General features: G+C 43.2%; 1 protein-coding gene across 1 annotated transcript in view; it reads right to left on the bottom strand.

The window, feature by feature from the left end:
* The window catches only part of Polr1A (RNA polymerase I subunit RpI1), a 304,676-nt gene that overhangs the window by 198,116 nt on the left and 90,315 nt on the right, over positions 1-16,245 (bottom strand). Inside the window, exons 9-10 of the mRNA XM_065452564.2 lie at positions 6,023-6,242; positions 440-693 (exon numbers count right to left, since the gene is read on the bottom strand). Coding sequence (XP_065308636.2) covers positions 440-693; positions 6,023-6,242 — 474 coding nt within the window. The remainder of the gene's footprint in view (positions 1-439; positions 694-6,022; positions 6,243-16,245) is intronic.

The following is a 16,245-nucleotide window of genomic DNA, read 5'->3' as shown; positions in this document are numbered from 1 at the left end:
TTTAAGAGACAGAAAGAGAGCAGTTTGAATCAGAGAGCAAATGGAAATAGCTGATATTCTAATTGACACTAAAACAAAAAATATGGAGCTGGGCAGGCTATGCAATGTGTAGGATAGATAACCGTTGGACTATTAGGATTACAGAATGCGTGCCAAGAGGAGGGAAGTGCAGTAGAGGACGACAGTAGACTAGGTGGTGCGACGAAATTAGGAAATTTGCAGGTGCTAGTTGGAATTAGTTGGTGCAGGACAGGGGTAATTGGAGATTGCGGGGAGAGGCCTTCGTCCTGCAGTGGACGTAAAATAGGTTGATGATGGTGATGATGTTAAGCTGGAACCGTTGTATACACCTGGCGCTCCTATTCACGCGACTGTCAGCAAAAAGCCTAACAAAGCCCAAACTAGTGAGTCTTCCTTTGCTGTAGTCCATTCTGCATACCTGGTGAAGAAGCGCCCCTGCATGGTCAGGAGCGAGCCCCCAATGACATGGTCCTGGATGAGGCCACTGAGCGGCGTGCCGTCCTTGGGCACCAGGTACTGCCGGTTGACACTGGCCACCTCAGTGGCCTCGGCCTGCGCCAGGGGACTTTGTGGCAGGTGCGCGTTCATCTCGTCTCCGTCAAAGTCGGCATTGTAGCACTTGCAGTTGGCATAGTGCAGCCGTAGGGTCCGCTCCCCGGGCAGCACGCGTGCCTGCAACAGAGCTTCTGTCAGCACCCCACCTCCAAATACTAGTCAGCGACAAACAGAGAGTTGGGTTCACCTGCACAAACTCCCTTGTGGCTCATGCTTACAGCTCATGCTGTAAGCAGCTTACATGTAGTGGGAAACTCTGAAATAATTTTGGCCACCTGGGGCTCTTTGATGGGCACCTAAATCTAAATACACAAGCATTTTGCCATAGCCACTAGATTACCGTGGCAGGTTACAAATGCAAGATCTGTCCTGTTGCTATTCAAACTATAAACCCATCCCTGCAGCAAGGCTGTACTATCCAAGCTGTGCCAAACCCACTTATAACAATACTGGTTTCAACCATACATCGAATATAAACGTGAACAGCTGATGCACCGTACATTTCTGTATATGTTTATGGCACTTACTACGATGTTCGCCTGCCGCATTATCAGTTACAAGTAAATCTGGCTACCAGGTGCATGTGCCAAAAACAAGAAAGAATGCAAACCGCCAGCATGGCGCAACTTTTCACCACACCTGCCTTCGTGCCATACCGCAGCGCAGGTGGGACATTAAACTTTCGTTTTCAGCTCACTTCGGCCCTTCCGAAGCAGCTGATGCAGCTGCTGTGTTCACGTGATCCCTCATGCCACGTCACGCCGACGGTGGCGGCAGCTTTTCCAGTGGTGGAGCTCACCCCCAATATAGCATGGCGCGTGCAAAGGAGACGCTGATGCAAAGAAAAACACTGACGAAGAAGAAGCCCCATGTCACCTGTCAAGCGTACCATTTGTTTGTTTGTTTTTCACATTCCTTGCCGTGGACACTGCAACTGCCTCGCTTGAGGTGGACACCTCAACTATTCTAAAGTGCAAGCGCGTGTCAACGATGTCATCTGAAAAGTGGGACCATGTGGCAGAGGTTACATTTCTCTGCACAAGTAGCTGGTATGACCACAGAAAGAAGTGCCAAAGAAAGAAGAGCCATGCGCAGGAAGAAGGGCGAGAAAAGGAAGAGACACACCTCTGTTGCTAGGCGACACTTGTCTGGGCTTCGGGCGTCCTTCTCCAGCACCGTCTTGGGTTTTCCGCACCCATGCAGCACAGCATCCGCTTTCTATGCCATGTCGTCTGCTAGCCTACTGTTCTAGCTGCCGTAAAGGATACACGGAAATCTAAAGATCCCCAGATTTCTGAAAATTAGTTTGTATGTAATACTGAGGCATTGCTAACATGCCATGAAAACTGAATAAAGATCACTTTCTGAAGTTTGTAGTAATGATATATTTTTACATTGATACTATGAGCAATCAGCAGGGGATTTCTGAAAAATTCATTCATCTGAAAAGTTTCTGAATGTAGTGTTCATAGCAACAAGGTTTCACTGTACTTGTCTGTCCCCTCTGCTTTCTTTTTTGCAACCTGAGCTGGTATTTCGTAGCGATGCCTTTTCCGATGCTAATGCCATTTCCAATGCTAATGCTTTTACCTTTCCCCACTTTTCATGTGCATAAGTGGCCACGTTATACTCCTCACCCTGAGTGAAGCGCCACTTTACCACTCACGAACATGAAAAGCAGCAAGAAGCATTAGCAACGAGAAAAGGCGTCACTATAAATTCGTGGCCCTGGTGATAACATTTATTGGTTAAAACAATGGGTCATCCTTGGCACTTGAATATTGTTATAGGTGGGTTCAACTGTACAGCTAACTCATGCACAACTTTTCGCGCCAAAGAAGAGAAAGCTGCAAGGGCAGAGCTTCTGCACAGGCATTACTGCTCCAAGCACTGGTCTGGTCTGGCAATGCTTTGTGTTCTGGTTTCTCAGATCAGATGTTGAATCAACAAAGCTTGTCACTTGTCACAGTTCCACATTCTCCAAAACATAAAAGATCAAATAAAAATAATTGTGCAGTATCAAGTGCCTTTGATTACAAAAAGATTGACAGCACAGTAACACAAACACAAAACAGGCATTTATGGTTTGTTTTGCAAAGAATGTCAGGTAGCCTTGCTACATACAAGAAATAGTTCTTCGATCGAAAATGTTCATTAATCAATCAAGTTCAAACCACCAGAGAAAATTATATTACCAAGGAAATTTTTAGCCCATGCCAGACACCTAGGACTAAGTTGTATATGGAAACGCATTAAAAGCAATTGTATTTTGCCATTGATAATACCAAAGAGAAAGGAGCCAGTCCCTCTTGCACAGAGTTAATCTGCCATTGCACGCAACCCATCCGTCATTTCTTGTCACAACTGAAAACTACCAACACCTACTCCCATCATGTGTTATGCAAGGAAACCAATTTTTAAATGTGAGAGCCATGCAGAAAAGACAAACATCAGGAGAGTCGAGTATCTTTACACATGTAAAGCTGAGTGGTGTATTTTATGATCTATTTTAATTAGAGGTGTGTGAATATCAACTTTTTTTAGTTTCATAGCAATTTCAAATAATAAAACCCAAGTGCGAATCGAATTGTGAGTTTTTAAAATATTTTTTGAATATGAATATTACTGGTTCTGCAAAAATGTAATTGTTTTCGCAAACGTGGAGCTGCCGTTGTGTTAGGGAAACATGCTCGTCTTGCACTTCAGAGACCTGTATTCGTTTCCCACTCAGACCAAAACGTACATTTTCTTTTCAAGGCCATTAATTTACTTTGTTTACAGGAACTTCCCTGAAAATTTTGACATCAATCTGAGCATATTTATGTGTTTTTGCTTTTTGTGCCATTGACCATTTTTGGTAACATTGCTTGGTCACACCGCCACCACCAGATGTTCACATAATGGGGCATGTACAGTAAAACCTCGTTAAACCGTACCCGCTTAAACAGTAGTTTCGTTTTAAAAGTAGTAAAGTCAAATCTCCGACTCACCATCTGCCATGCCAGTGTTTGCCGAGAAAAGGGGGCTGGCTGAAAAGCTGGCACGCAGCTTCAGTAAGTTTGAGGCCGCTGTCGTCGTGCTAGGCCGCCGCGGCACCCAACGAAAATAACACTTTTGTCGCGCCAAGTGATAAACACTGCATGTTTTTTCCCCTTTCATCGCACTCTCTCCAAGTTCCGTTTTCAACAGGTAAGTGGGCGATCTCATGCTAATTCGGTTAAACAGTACGACCGTTTAGTACGTACTTTTTCCGCGCTCCGGCCAACTACGATTTAACGAGGTTTCACTGTAATGCTTTCAAATCAAATCAAACTTTATTTCACCTCTCAACAAAGAGAGAAACAAAGAGTGGGTGGCATATTAAAAACAAGCAAGTTCGTTGCCCAACAAATAACATACATGAAAATTATGCTTTGTAGTGAACAAAACTCTCAAGTACGACACTTGTTTGACAGTACCATAACTTCAGCTATCTGATGTTGTCCCAAAGGAAGGATAAGTGCTTGACATGTTTGGGGAGCAGCGACATACGTCGCCCACCAATGGAAGATTTGTCCGGTATATTGGACAATGAAGCACAGCGCGCCACGGCTGTCAAAACAGATTTTTCCTCATAGACAGGGCTTTTCCAGCTGCTACTATGACCCGTGCTGTTATCTATTGACTATGGTCAAAGTCACTCTGTTGCTCGCGTTTCCAGGATAGTTGAAAATGGTGGGACTGAGCACAGACTGAGACGGCTGCTGCCTAAGAAGTAAGTGAAGTTGTATGTTTTTTCGCATGTGATAAAGCACATTTAGGCCTTGGTTTGTGTTGGTAAGAACTCAAGGAACACAGAGAAACGCGTATTTGAGCTACCAATGCGGTAGTTTTCGCGAGTGCGTGACATGTTTTAGAATGTCCAATATATTGGACATTGGGTCACAATAAAAAAAAAAATTATGACTGTACACACATGCAGTCTGTTGGAACTACTTAGCGAATAAGAAATATTTGGCTGCAATTACCTGCAATTACGAACTGTCTCAGCAAAGTTGAGACAGTGCATGCCTCGAAAACCCAACCCCGATTGCCTAAAAAATTTTGTGCTTGCGACGCCAAATGGCCTTTTGGATTTTGAAAGGACTGAAGTCTACTTTGTATCAAGGAAGTTCTGGAATAGGAGAGTCAGCTGTGCTCAGGCTTGCAACCAATCTCGCTCCTGGAACACACCTCCTTTTTGACAGATACTTAGCGGCTGGTCCAGTACTTTATAAATTGGCAGTGAAGGACACACCTGGTACTAGACCAGTGAAGAACAATCGAATTCCAAAAGGTGAAAACCTGTCTAGCGAAAGTGTGCACACATCGAAAGTCCGCATACAACTCTGCACACATCGGAGATGGTGTGAAGAGATGATGTGCAAAATATTCTTGTTAGGTGATACAACGACAAAGCCAGTGAAGTGACAGTGAAGCAGTTCCGTTAGTTAGCAGTTCCCCAGCTTAGCCAAACAAATGAGAATGTGGGAATATTTGCTTATTTTCAGAAGCTCTATCAAGTAAATGCGTGCTTCGCATCCATAGCAATCTCTTCAGTGCCACAGAAAGTTGTCCTCAAGTACCGTAGTTATTAGAATATAAGGCAATGTTTCCCAGAATGCTATGCTTCGAAGTCAACCCTTGCCTTATATATATGAATTTTGCCTTTAGTTGTGGCTTCACAGCAGTGCGAATTTCATTTAATAGTGTGGCTTCTCGACAGCGGGATTTTTGTCTGATAGCGTGGTTTTAAGGCAGTACGCTCCATGATACCGTGAAGTCGCACTATAAGGGGAAATGCACACTGCCATGAAGCCACACCTAAAGGCAAAATTCGAATAAAACTCGCCACTGGACGTTTAAAGCTTCCTTGCCCTTTATTTCATGGTCACCATTTCACATTTTGGCTGTTTTACTAATTCAGCATTTCAAGCAAATCCCGTCAAGACTGAATAGTCTGTCGGCTACTCCATATTAGAGTGCATACTTCAGTTATCTTTATTGGGCCCACAGCTGCACCCTCGCCTTAAATCATAACTGCCTTATAATCGAATGAATACGTCATGACAAGCTATATACAGCTAACAATCACGAGTGTTCGTTCTTGTGTTCTTCGCTTGTCCCCGTTTTTATAGCCCTGTTTCACTATGAACGTATCATTTAAACTAGCTCACGCCCAAATCCTACCAAGTTGCCCAATTGTGGTTCCAAAGTACCAGGCGCAAAAGTTAGCCCAAAGCTGCCTCAACTGCATACAAAAATATATTCATTCTCCGAATTCTGGAGTTTTACATGCTGAAACCACGATCTCACTATGAGGCATGCAGCGGTAGGGGGAATCGAACCCGCAACCTCAAGGCTCCACAGCGCAGCGCATGCAGGACCAGGTCGTTTCTGCATGGGCAATTATGCAGGAAGCACTGACCCTGTGCGCCATGATGCTGGGCTTGTGCAGTGTCGGCTGCCGGTTCAGGAGCAGCATGTCACCAGATCGCAGGTGCCGATGCACAGTTTTGCAGCGACGCAGCATGTGCTGGTGTGCCTCCGTCGGAGTCAGCAGCTGCTTGGCCACTGCCTCCCGCCGCGTACGGTTGGTCGGGTCCAGTCGCATCACGACGCCATCCTCCCGTTCCACCAGCAGCGCCCTGTTAACAATCATAATAATAATAATAATAATGTTTATTAGACGACAACAGCAGCATACAAAAACAAGTCTGCCAATTCTAGACGAGGGCTTGAGGCACAGTGCTCGGCAGCTGGAAACATGAGAACAGAGTCAACAAAAATTGATATGCTATAATAACAGGCTTGAATGCAATAAGCTTTAAAAGGTTCTTTTTCTCACAGCTTTGAGACCATTCATGGAGAACATCCCTACAGGCAAGTTAAAAAGGAGGGTAGTATTCACGAATATGCTTCTCGAACCTGGCGCACAGACAAGCAGCACACTATATGCTTAGGAGTATGCTATCTGCATTCATATTTGACGTGGACATGGTGACTTGATAAAGTACAAAAGACGAGCAATTTTTCGAATTTCGGAACAAACATGTTTTATACAAGTGTTCTAGGAAATATCAGCGTCGAAAAAGTTAGTGATGGCATTCGGAAGAGCGAGGAGAGTAAACATGGCCGGGCTTTCTTTTTGTCCCTAAGTTGTAAGCCCCGTGAGCTATGATGAGCCCAGAATTTCCTACAAAGACCCCTGGAGGATAGCTTCGCACGTGTGCCGACGTGAGCTACAAGTGTGGCAGTCTAGCCAGCATGGGAACGATGTGCTGTATACCTGAAGCAAAGCTATTGTCAGGAGTTTGCTTTGCTTTTATGCTAGTGACCATTTTTCACTTCATTATCACTTATCAACCCCATGCTGCACCTACTCTATATGAAAAAAATGCTCTATCTAAAATTTCTTGAATCTTGTCACCAATTCTTATACCGAAAGAGTCTTGGGCTAATCAGATTGCATGCACTCTCATTAAAATTAAATTATGGGGTTTAACGTGCCAAAACCACTTTCTGATTATGAGACTCGCCGTAGTGGAGGACTCCGGAAATTTCGACCACCTGGGGTTCTTTAACGTGCACCTAAATCTAAGTACACGGGTGTTTTCGCATTTCGCCCCCATCTGCACTCTCATTAATGTGACATATGAAAGAACACTCAAACTGCTTTCAAGAGACCGTGGTGGCTAAGCACACGCGCCCCACATTAGTGTGTTCAATGGAACTTAATGTTCAATGGTAAATCCGTTTATAACGTATCGATATGTCAGCTTCAAATCCACATGACACAAGTTCCAAATGTTACTTAAAGGGACACTAAAGGTTACTATTAAGTCAACATGGACTGTTGAAATACCATCACAGAAACCTCGAAACGCTTGTTTCGTGCCAAGGAGAGACTTATTTTAAGAGAAAATGCGTTCTGAAGCGTCCGTGTACCTCTAGCGCAGTTCAAATCGCCCGCCCTCCGATCGAGGAGAACTGACATCATGGTCTCATAGTGACGTTGCGCCATCAGTGAGTAGAACGGCTTCCGCAGACGGCGCTACGGCTTTTCTGCGCAAAACGCAAACGCGCGGCCAGAAACAGAGCCAAGACGGAGCCGACAGCAAAGCGAAAGCGGGAGTATGGTGGCTAGCGGAAGGAGAAACGAATTACGTCCCACATTACGTCCCACGGCACACGGAGAGTCCGTTTTCGTTAAACTATAGGCTGCGGCGAGCTCGCAGCGTGGTCGGCGTGGTCTGTGAGAAGTGACGAGCCTTTTCGCACTCGCAACAGGGCATAAAAAAGTGCGAATCGACGCAAAACTCGGCCTAGAAACGTGCTTCGCCACAGCTGACCCAGATGTCGTTTCCCGCACCGCCACCAGGCGCCGCTACTATACCTCAAGCTCTAGCGCAAGATGCTCATAAGCTGGTACTTCATTCTATGACGCAAACTTCGACGCTCGTCGCAATGGACCCTGACACCGACAGATTGGCTCGCGATGGTGGGCTTAACGTCAGCGATTTGAGCACCGACGAGCGCGACCTGCTGCTGAGGGCTCGCACTGCCAGCGTCGCTGCGTACTACGACGGCGGCCTCGACACCGGCTCTCCGGAGCGGGAAAGCAACGAGGGCTTCCCACAACATCACATGGACGTGGCATTCTCGCTGCTTGTTCCAAATGAAAGTTTCACGAGCCAGCAGAACCCGCACAGCACGACGCGATAACGAAAGTACTGAAACTCCAAAGCGTGCGCGGCGCAGAGTCGAGCGCGCGGAGTCGAGCGAAAACGAAACCTTTCGACCACCCATACTACTGAAGGGTAACGTCAAAATCTTATTTTTTGTTAGAATCGAGTAGACGTAGACAAGTAGCATTTTCTTCCGTCTTATAATCGAATGAAATGATATTTTTAATACGAGTAGTTGAATATTAGTAACATAAATTACGGGGAGACCTTTCGTCATCGGTTTAGTACCGGAATGTCACTGGGGGGTCTCAAATCGTGTCATGCATTTACCTCAATTTCTCGGTTACTAAAGCTCTGTTCGCGATTATATTGACGCCTTAGACGTTCTAGAACATTGCTCTACCACTTTAACTTGACTTTCTGGTAACCTTTAGTGTCCCTTTAAGGGGAAACGTGGGTCCCAAAACCAACTTTGTTAATTTTAGCGTGAACGGGATGATATTTAACAGTATTGTTCAGCCTTTTCTGCTGATTGCAAATATCTAATTAGATTTTGTATATCTTCATTAGAACAAATGATGCAAAGTTTTTAATACAGAAATTCAATCAATTTCTTACGGGACTTTTCAAGAACTTAACTTTGTCAAAAGGAAAAACAAAGTATACGGCCAGAACGCCAGAGAGTAGCTCTAGCCGGTGATGCTATTTTTATTGTTCTCAGTGCAATTATAATGCTACTGCTACTGCTACGGACACTGCTACTAAAATAATGTTCATAATTCATTTCATCAATATTAATGAAACTTTCCACTCCTATTAGGATTTTCATGCTGATTTCAAATATTTAATTAGTTTTAATGTAGGTCAATTAATTCCTACGATAGTTACCACTTTACTTCCATTGCTTAAGGCCACAATGAAAAATAAATGGCACAAGGAAAAATTATTTGTAAGGCATGGTTAGGTAGCATAAAGAATAAGAAATAAAGAATAGCAAGCACTATTTTTATCTGGCCATTAGTAAATATTTTACAGCCCATTGAATACAAGCCCACAATATATGGCAACCATGTGACAGAAAATGCAACAAAATAATTAATTTCCGAAGGGAAAACAAAAAAAGAACAGCTTGCTATACTTAATGGAGTATACATAGGCTCCGTTCTGCAAAAGAAATTTAGTTCTTTCTGTTGTTGTTGAGATATCAAGGCCTGAATATTACATAGAGCCCAAAATTTTCGTTTTGAGAAAAGTACAAAAGACAAACAGCATTATATATGAGGAAATATGGCATCCAGAACAACCATTGTTGATATTCGCTATAGAGAGAGAGTAAACAATTTTATTTAAAAAAAAGAAAGTAAGAGTGTGGGAGGGACCCTTAGCCTGGGGTCCCTAGAACGATCTTAGCAACAGCACGGGCCCGTTGAACTAGAGCCCGGCAGCCCTCGGGAGGCCCGGCGCTGAGGGCATCTTTCCACAGCTCTTTGGTGCGGATGGTGTGCACGATAACTAGGAAGGGAGGGAATAATTTTGTGGTGCACTCCACCGTGACACGAAACGACGTGGGAGGAGCTGCCACAGCCCGAGCAAGAGTCAGCATAGCGGTCAGCTCTGGACGCATGAAGCTTTCAGGACATATCCAATCTTGTCCACTGCTTCAAATATGCAATTAGATTTCTTTTGAGGTCAATAAAAAAAAAGCAGTTGCAATTCTTCTGGTGTTCAAAAATTCGGGATGTGATTTGCAAAAAACGTACTGGAACAAGATAGCTAAAAGTAAGCAGGTATGTTCCTGGATGTTCAAATACTGCAAGTTAGCATGTTGATATTTGTATATGTATTTTGGCCAAGGTTATGAAATTCTAATGTTGCAGTTTTACAAATGTGAATTCTTGCCGGCAAGTTCTACAGGATTTCAAAATATTTAAGTGTCCTAAGACATTATATCACAGTTTTTGTGCGCTCTCTGACTAGCCAGTATTCAAGAGAAGGATGTCGAGAACTGAATGTGTAGAAGGGACACAGTGCAGATCCCAAAATGAAACTTTAAAAAAGCTATACTCAAGAAAAATTAAAAACAAAAGAAAGAAAAACTGGGAAAATATATATTTCAAGCTTCACAACCGAGAAATAGTAATCACAATATATGTAGATAATTAAAAACACAGAATTCTTCCACTGATGTTGACATTACGCGCACATGTAGGCTCGTAACAGAATCTGGAATGCACCAACAGGAACCCGTGTACGCGCAAGAGGAACAGGAAGACGCATCGGCACATTGTCTGCAGTCTCCAAGGTACACCTACAGGCGGGGACAATGGGCAATGGTTAGCTTCACTGCTGCATTATTGCCGATGCAGTATGAGATTACGCGATGCACTGAACCCATCAGAAACTTAATACAACCACCTCCTCTTTCTGGCCGCAAGAAGTGCAGTCGGCTTGCACTTCGCTTTTCGTGAAAGCGTGTTCGGTTTCAAACATTAAAGGGCATCGGTTTGCCGCTTATGTTCGCAATACTATCAGTACAGAAATGGCATATCAACAGTTTCCATAGCAGAGCCACTGGCAGGCCCAGCAGATGAGCTCACCTGCTAGGCCTAGTTGCCATAGCAATGGCCAATCAGAAGGCAGCTCTCAGCGTGCTGGCACACTGAGATAATAGGCCGTATATTTACAGCGCCGTCTGTACATTTAAAAAGTGCGCCTTTTTCCTAACTTTTTCTTTTCTGGCATGTGCTGCCACTATGTGGGAATACAGGGAATTTTTTTCTCGCACCTCCCTCTCTCACTTTTCATTGCATGGTTTGTTTTAGAGCTAGTTTGTTTCAGATCGTCTATATACTACCGCTCGCGCGTTGGCATGCACACGGGCGGGCGGCAGTCTAGGTTTTGTTCCACGAGCAGTTTCGGCTTTTTGCACTCGCAAAACTGATGGCTACCTCGTTACTAATCGCTCAAAGGGCGACCACCTGTTTCTCGCTCGTTTAGTGCTGACAGGGGTGCACATAGGAAGGATGCCGCCATGTATGCGTTTCCTTTTCTCTTCTTTTTTTTTTCTTTTTTGGAGATGCACAAAAGCTAATTGCCTCTGGTTCGCGATAAGATGATTAGCAGAAGTTTGTCACATGTTCTGCTTTTTTGACAGGCACACAACCACACAGTTTTCTTGAGTGCGCTCACCTATGCAGTTTGATTATGCTATGGAAATAAATATTAGTGCATGAACATTTCAGAGTTGCAAAATATTCTTGTGTGCGCATTTTCTAAGCCTTGAACTATGTGTATAACAATGCATCAAATTTTTTATTCTTATAATTCTATTTCCTTTTATTATTCTTATTATCCGTGAATAAACAGTACATACAAACAAACACAAAATATTTCTCCCTTTACAATCACTCAATAAAAATTACGGCAATTTTTTTTTTTTCGAAATAGGTGCCTCACAAGAATTGGAATCTGCAATAAAAAAATCGACCCTGGGCAGTCATATATGGTGAAAAAAAACGACGACCTTCAGAGGGTTAAAGTGAAGCTCCTCGTAACTCTTTTGTGTGATATTGTGTATCATAGACATTATGCTTGTTGACCGAATATTACAACGCCGGGATTATGTGACGTTTCCACCTGGTCCGGAGAAAATCATACAACTGGGGTCCCACTTTGTTACATAGCATTAATAGTGAGCGCCAAATCTCAAGAAAACTCCAAAGAGAATAAACTAATTCAGACGGAGGTGGTATTCTTAGGCGATCACTTATGAAGATAGTTTCACTTTCACATGATTTTGTGCAACTTGTACCGGACACGTCGTCATCTACGGGTGACTACAATACTCTCGCTTTACCAAGACACACACTGAGCATCGTGATACAAATGCAATCGCTCGTAAAAGCCGAAGCGTCCGGCACTACTCGCGCTAAATGTTACAAAATCTTGCGGAAATGAAAGTGATGGCTCTAGAATACCACTTCAAGTTGGTCATTCTCACAAAATTTAAAAAACTAGTTAATACCACACACACAAAAAATGCGGCAACTTCCTGTATCCCGTTTCACATACAAACCTTAGCACTGCTGACGCCAGTTAACAATTTAATTGCACATTCTCAGAAGCACTGCTTTGTCTTTGTCTGCTTTCACAGTTTTGTTCTTCAATAAAAGATTGAGTTTTCATGTGCTTTCAAATGCTATGTGATGCTTACTTGATAACAAACATTTAACTGGCACCCAGCAAATTCTGTCCCATGCATTATGCAAGTAAATATGGTAACACAGTCGACTTCTATTAATTCTACCCTGACTGCACCGACAAAATCCACCAATTTTTCCGGCCCGTCGAATTAGACAAGATGCAGAACAATTAAATGAAGGGGAAATAAGACTTCTACCCAATCGTAGCAATTGCTACAGAGGAAACCCATATGGAAGGAAGCTTTACCATCTGCTAGCCGACTGGTTAGCTCAGATGGTAGAGTGGCTGTCCTGGAAAGGCGGTGGTCCGGGGTTCGAGTCCGGGACCAGGATGAATTTTTCTTCAACTGCAAAGCTTTTCTTTCGACAAGCCTGTATGGGTTTCCTTTGTAGCAATTGCTATGAACAGGTGGATGTCTCATTTTCCCTTTATTAATTGCTTCTCTCCACCTTACAGGTGTCTGCGGAATTATTACATCATGCACAAAAAACATGTTAACACAGCACCAATTCATTTGGCAGTATTTTCCAGAGTCAAACATGCCCCCAAATCAAGCATGCACCCAAGTTCTATGTGTTCAAAGTATAAAAAAAAACTGCCATAGAAATTACATTAAAGCTCCTTAACAAAGTAGAAATTTAGGAGGCACCCGATTTTTTCATCATCATCATCAGCAGCAGCAGCAGCCTCTTTTATGTCCACTGCAGGAAAAAGGCCTCTCCCTGCGATCTGAAATTACCCCTGTCCTGTGACAACTGATTTCAACTAGCGCCTGCGAATTCCTTAATTTAATCACCTCACCTAGTCTTCTGCCATCCTCGACTACACTTCCCTTCCCTTGGCACTTACTCTGTGACTCTTATGGTCCACCGGTTATCTAACCTACGCAATTACATGACCTGCCCAGCTCCTTTCTTTTCTCTTAATGTCAATTTGAATATCAGCTATACCCACTTGCTCTCTGATCCACACCGCTCTCTTTCTGCCTCTTAACATTACGCCTAACATTCTTTGATCCATCGCTCTTCGTACGGTCCTTAACTTCTTTACAAACTTCTTTGTCAGTCTCCAAGCTTCTGCCCTATAAGTTAACATGGGTAGAATGCACTGGTTGCACCCCTTTTTAATGATAATGGTAAGTTTCCAGTCAGGATCTGACAATTTCTGCCGTACATGCTTCAACCTATTTTTATTCTTCTGTAAATTTCCTTCTCATGATCAGGGTCTTCTGTGAATAATTGACCTAGGTAAACATACTCCTTCACAGACTCTAGAAGCTGACTGGCAATCCTGAACTCCTGTTCCTTTGCCTGACTATTGATAATTATCTTTGTCTTCGGCATATTAAACTTCAACCCAACTCTTACACTCCCTTTTAAGGTCCTCAATAATTTGTTGCAACTGATCTCCAGTGTTGCTTAACAGAATAATCTCATCGGCAAATCGAAGGTTGCTGACATATTCACCATTAATCCTCACTACTAAGCCTTCCCGGTTTAATAGCTTGAATACTTCTTCCAAGCACGCAGTGAATAGCATTGGAGAGACTGTCTCCTTGCCTGACTCCTTTCCTTATTGTCTTTTTCTACTTTTCTTATGGAGAATCAAGGTAGCTGCAGAATCTTTGTAGATATTTTGCAAGATATTTATTTAAGCATTCTGTACTCCTTGATTACGTAATGCCTCTATGACTGCTGGTATCTCTACTGAATCAAATTACTCTTCGTAATCTATGAAAGCCATAAAGAGAGGCTTATTGTACTCTGCAGATTTCTCGATAACCTGATTAATGACATGCACATGATCAATTGTAGAGCCTCCATTCCTGAAGCCTGCCTGTTCCCTTGGTTGACTAAAGTCCAATGTTGCCCTTATTCTATTGAAGATTATTTTTATAAATATTTTATATAATACTGGGAGTAAGCTAATGGGCTTATAATTTTTCAGTTCTTTAACGTCTTCCTTTTTGTGGATAATGTTTGCATTCTTCCAGTTTTCTGGGACCCTTGCAGTCAATAGACACTTTGTATTAGAGAGCCGCCAGATTTTCTAGCATTAGGTCTCCTTCACCTTTGATTAAATCGACTGTAATTCCATCTTCTCCTGCCACTTTTCCCTGTTTCATGTCTTCCCAGGCCTGCCTAACTTCATCACTAGTTATCGGAGGAGTTTCTGTATCCTGCTCACTACTGTTTCTAATGGAGGTGTCCCGACTCCTCTGGGTACTGCACAGGTAAGTATAGAATTTTTCCGCGTCTCTTACTATATCTTCGAGATTGCTGATGCTATATTATTCGGCTTATCTTACAGTGCATACATCTTGGTTTGTCCTATGCCAAGTTTCCTTCTCACTGATTTCAGGCTGCGTCCATTTATTACGGCTTCTTCAGTCGTTCTTACGTAATAGTTTCGAATATCACTTATTTTCACCTTGTTGACCAGTTCTGACAGTTCCCTAAATTCTATCTGATCTCTTGAGTTGGACACTTTCATTCGTTGTCACTTCTTTATTAGGGCCTTTCTTACTTGGGAGAGCTTACCTAATGGTTGTGTTGGTGTCTTACCTCCCACTTCAACTGCTGCTTCTGAAGTCAGCCTAGTTACAGCTTTATTTGTTACCTCTATGTCATCTTCATCTCTCTGTTCTAAGGCTGCATATTTGTTTGCAAGTACCAGCCGGAATGGGTCTGCTTTTACCCTTGCTGCGTCTAGGTTGGTCAACTTCTTCTTGACCAATTTTACACTTTCTCTCTTCAAACTGAGGTGAATCCTAGGCCTCATTAACCTATGATCACTGCACTTTACCTTACCTAACACTTCTACATCCTGCACTATGCTGGGATCGGCAGGAAGTATGAAATCTATTTCATTTCTTGTTTCACCATTAGGGCTTTTCCAGGTCCACTTTCTGTTGCTACACTTCCTGAAGAAGGTGTCCGTTAATGCTCATTCCTTTCAGTGAATTCTAGCAGCATCTCTTCTGTAGCATTCCTAGAACCGACACCATAGTTGCCAATTGCTTGTTCACCAGCCTGCTTTTTTCCCACATTTGCACTCAAGTGGCCCATTACTTTAGCAAGATTTTTTAGCAAGAACAATAAGTGCAGCACAACAGCAGCCGGTTTTCCTAAGGTTACCTTCACCGTACTATTCCTAAAGTCAGCTTCACCGCAATATATTGGTGCAATACAGTAAAGCGTAAGCTGCAAAGGCAGTTTTAACACGATAGCGTTAAAGGCTCCGTGTTGCAGAAAACCCAGCGTTGGCATCCGGCGTCTAGCATCAAACGTCATTTTGACAAAAAAATTTTCCAACCACCCATACCCAGGCCCTCCATGTGGCGCAAGGAAGTTACTGAACTAATTGAATTTCTCAAGCTAACATATGTATACAGCCCAACCTCGTTATAACGAAATGGGATATAACGCAATAATGGTTACTAGGCTTGTGCGAATAGTGCTTTTTTGGTTCGAAGCAAATAGTAATTCTAGAATAATTTCGAAGCGAATACTTTGAACAGTAGCAAGTAAAGAAAAAAAGACAGCAGAGGGCTAAGGTCTGGGATTTATGCAAGGAAAGTAAACAACTTGATTATTTACGAAAATCTACACATTTTCATGCAAGAACACTAGCTGTTCCACATGCTGGGGTTTGAGGTGCTCCCTTCTGCAGCTTACAACGGTTCCTGCAGTCGAAAAAAGCCTTTCACTTCTTGTCTGGGTGGCTGGTATCGAAAGATGCCTACGGGCAGCTGCAACCA

Source organism: Dermacentor albipictus, chromosome 9 (assembly GCF_038994185.2).
Source record: "Dermacentor albipictus isolate Rhodes 1998 colony chromosome 9, USDA_Dalb.pri_finalv2, whole genome shotgun sequence".
In the NCBI taxonomy this organism is placed as follows: domain Eukaryota; kingdom Metazoa; phylum Arthropoda; class Arachnida; order Ixodida; family Ixodidae; genus Dermacentor; species Dermacentor albipictus.
This window is presented reverse-complemented; position numbering and strand designations above follow the sequence as displayed.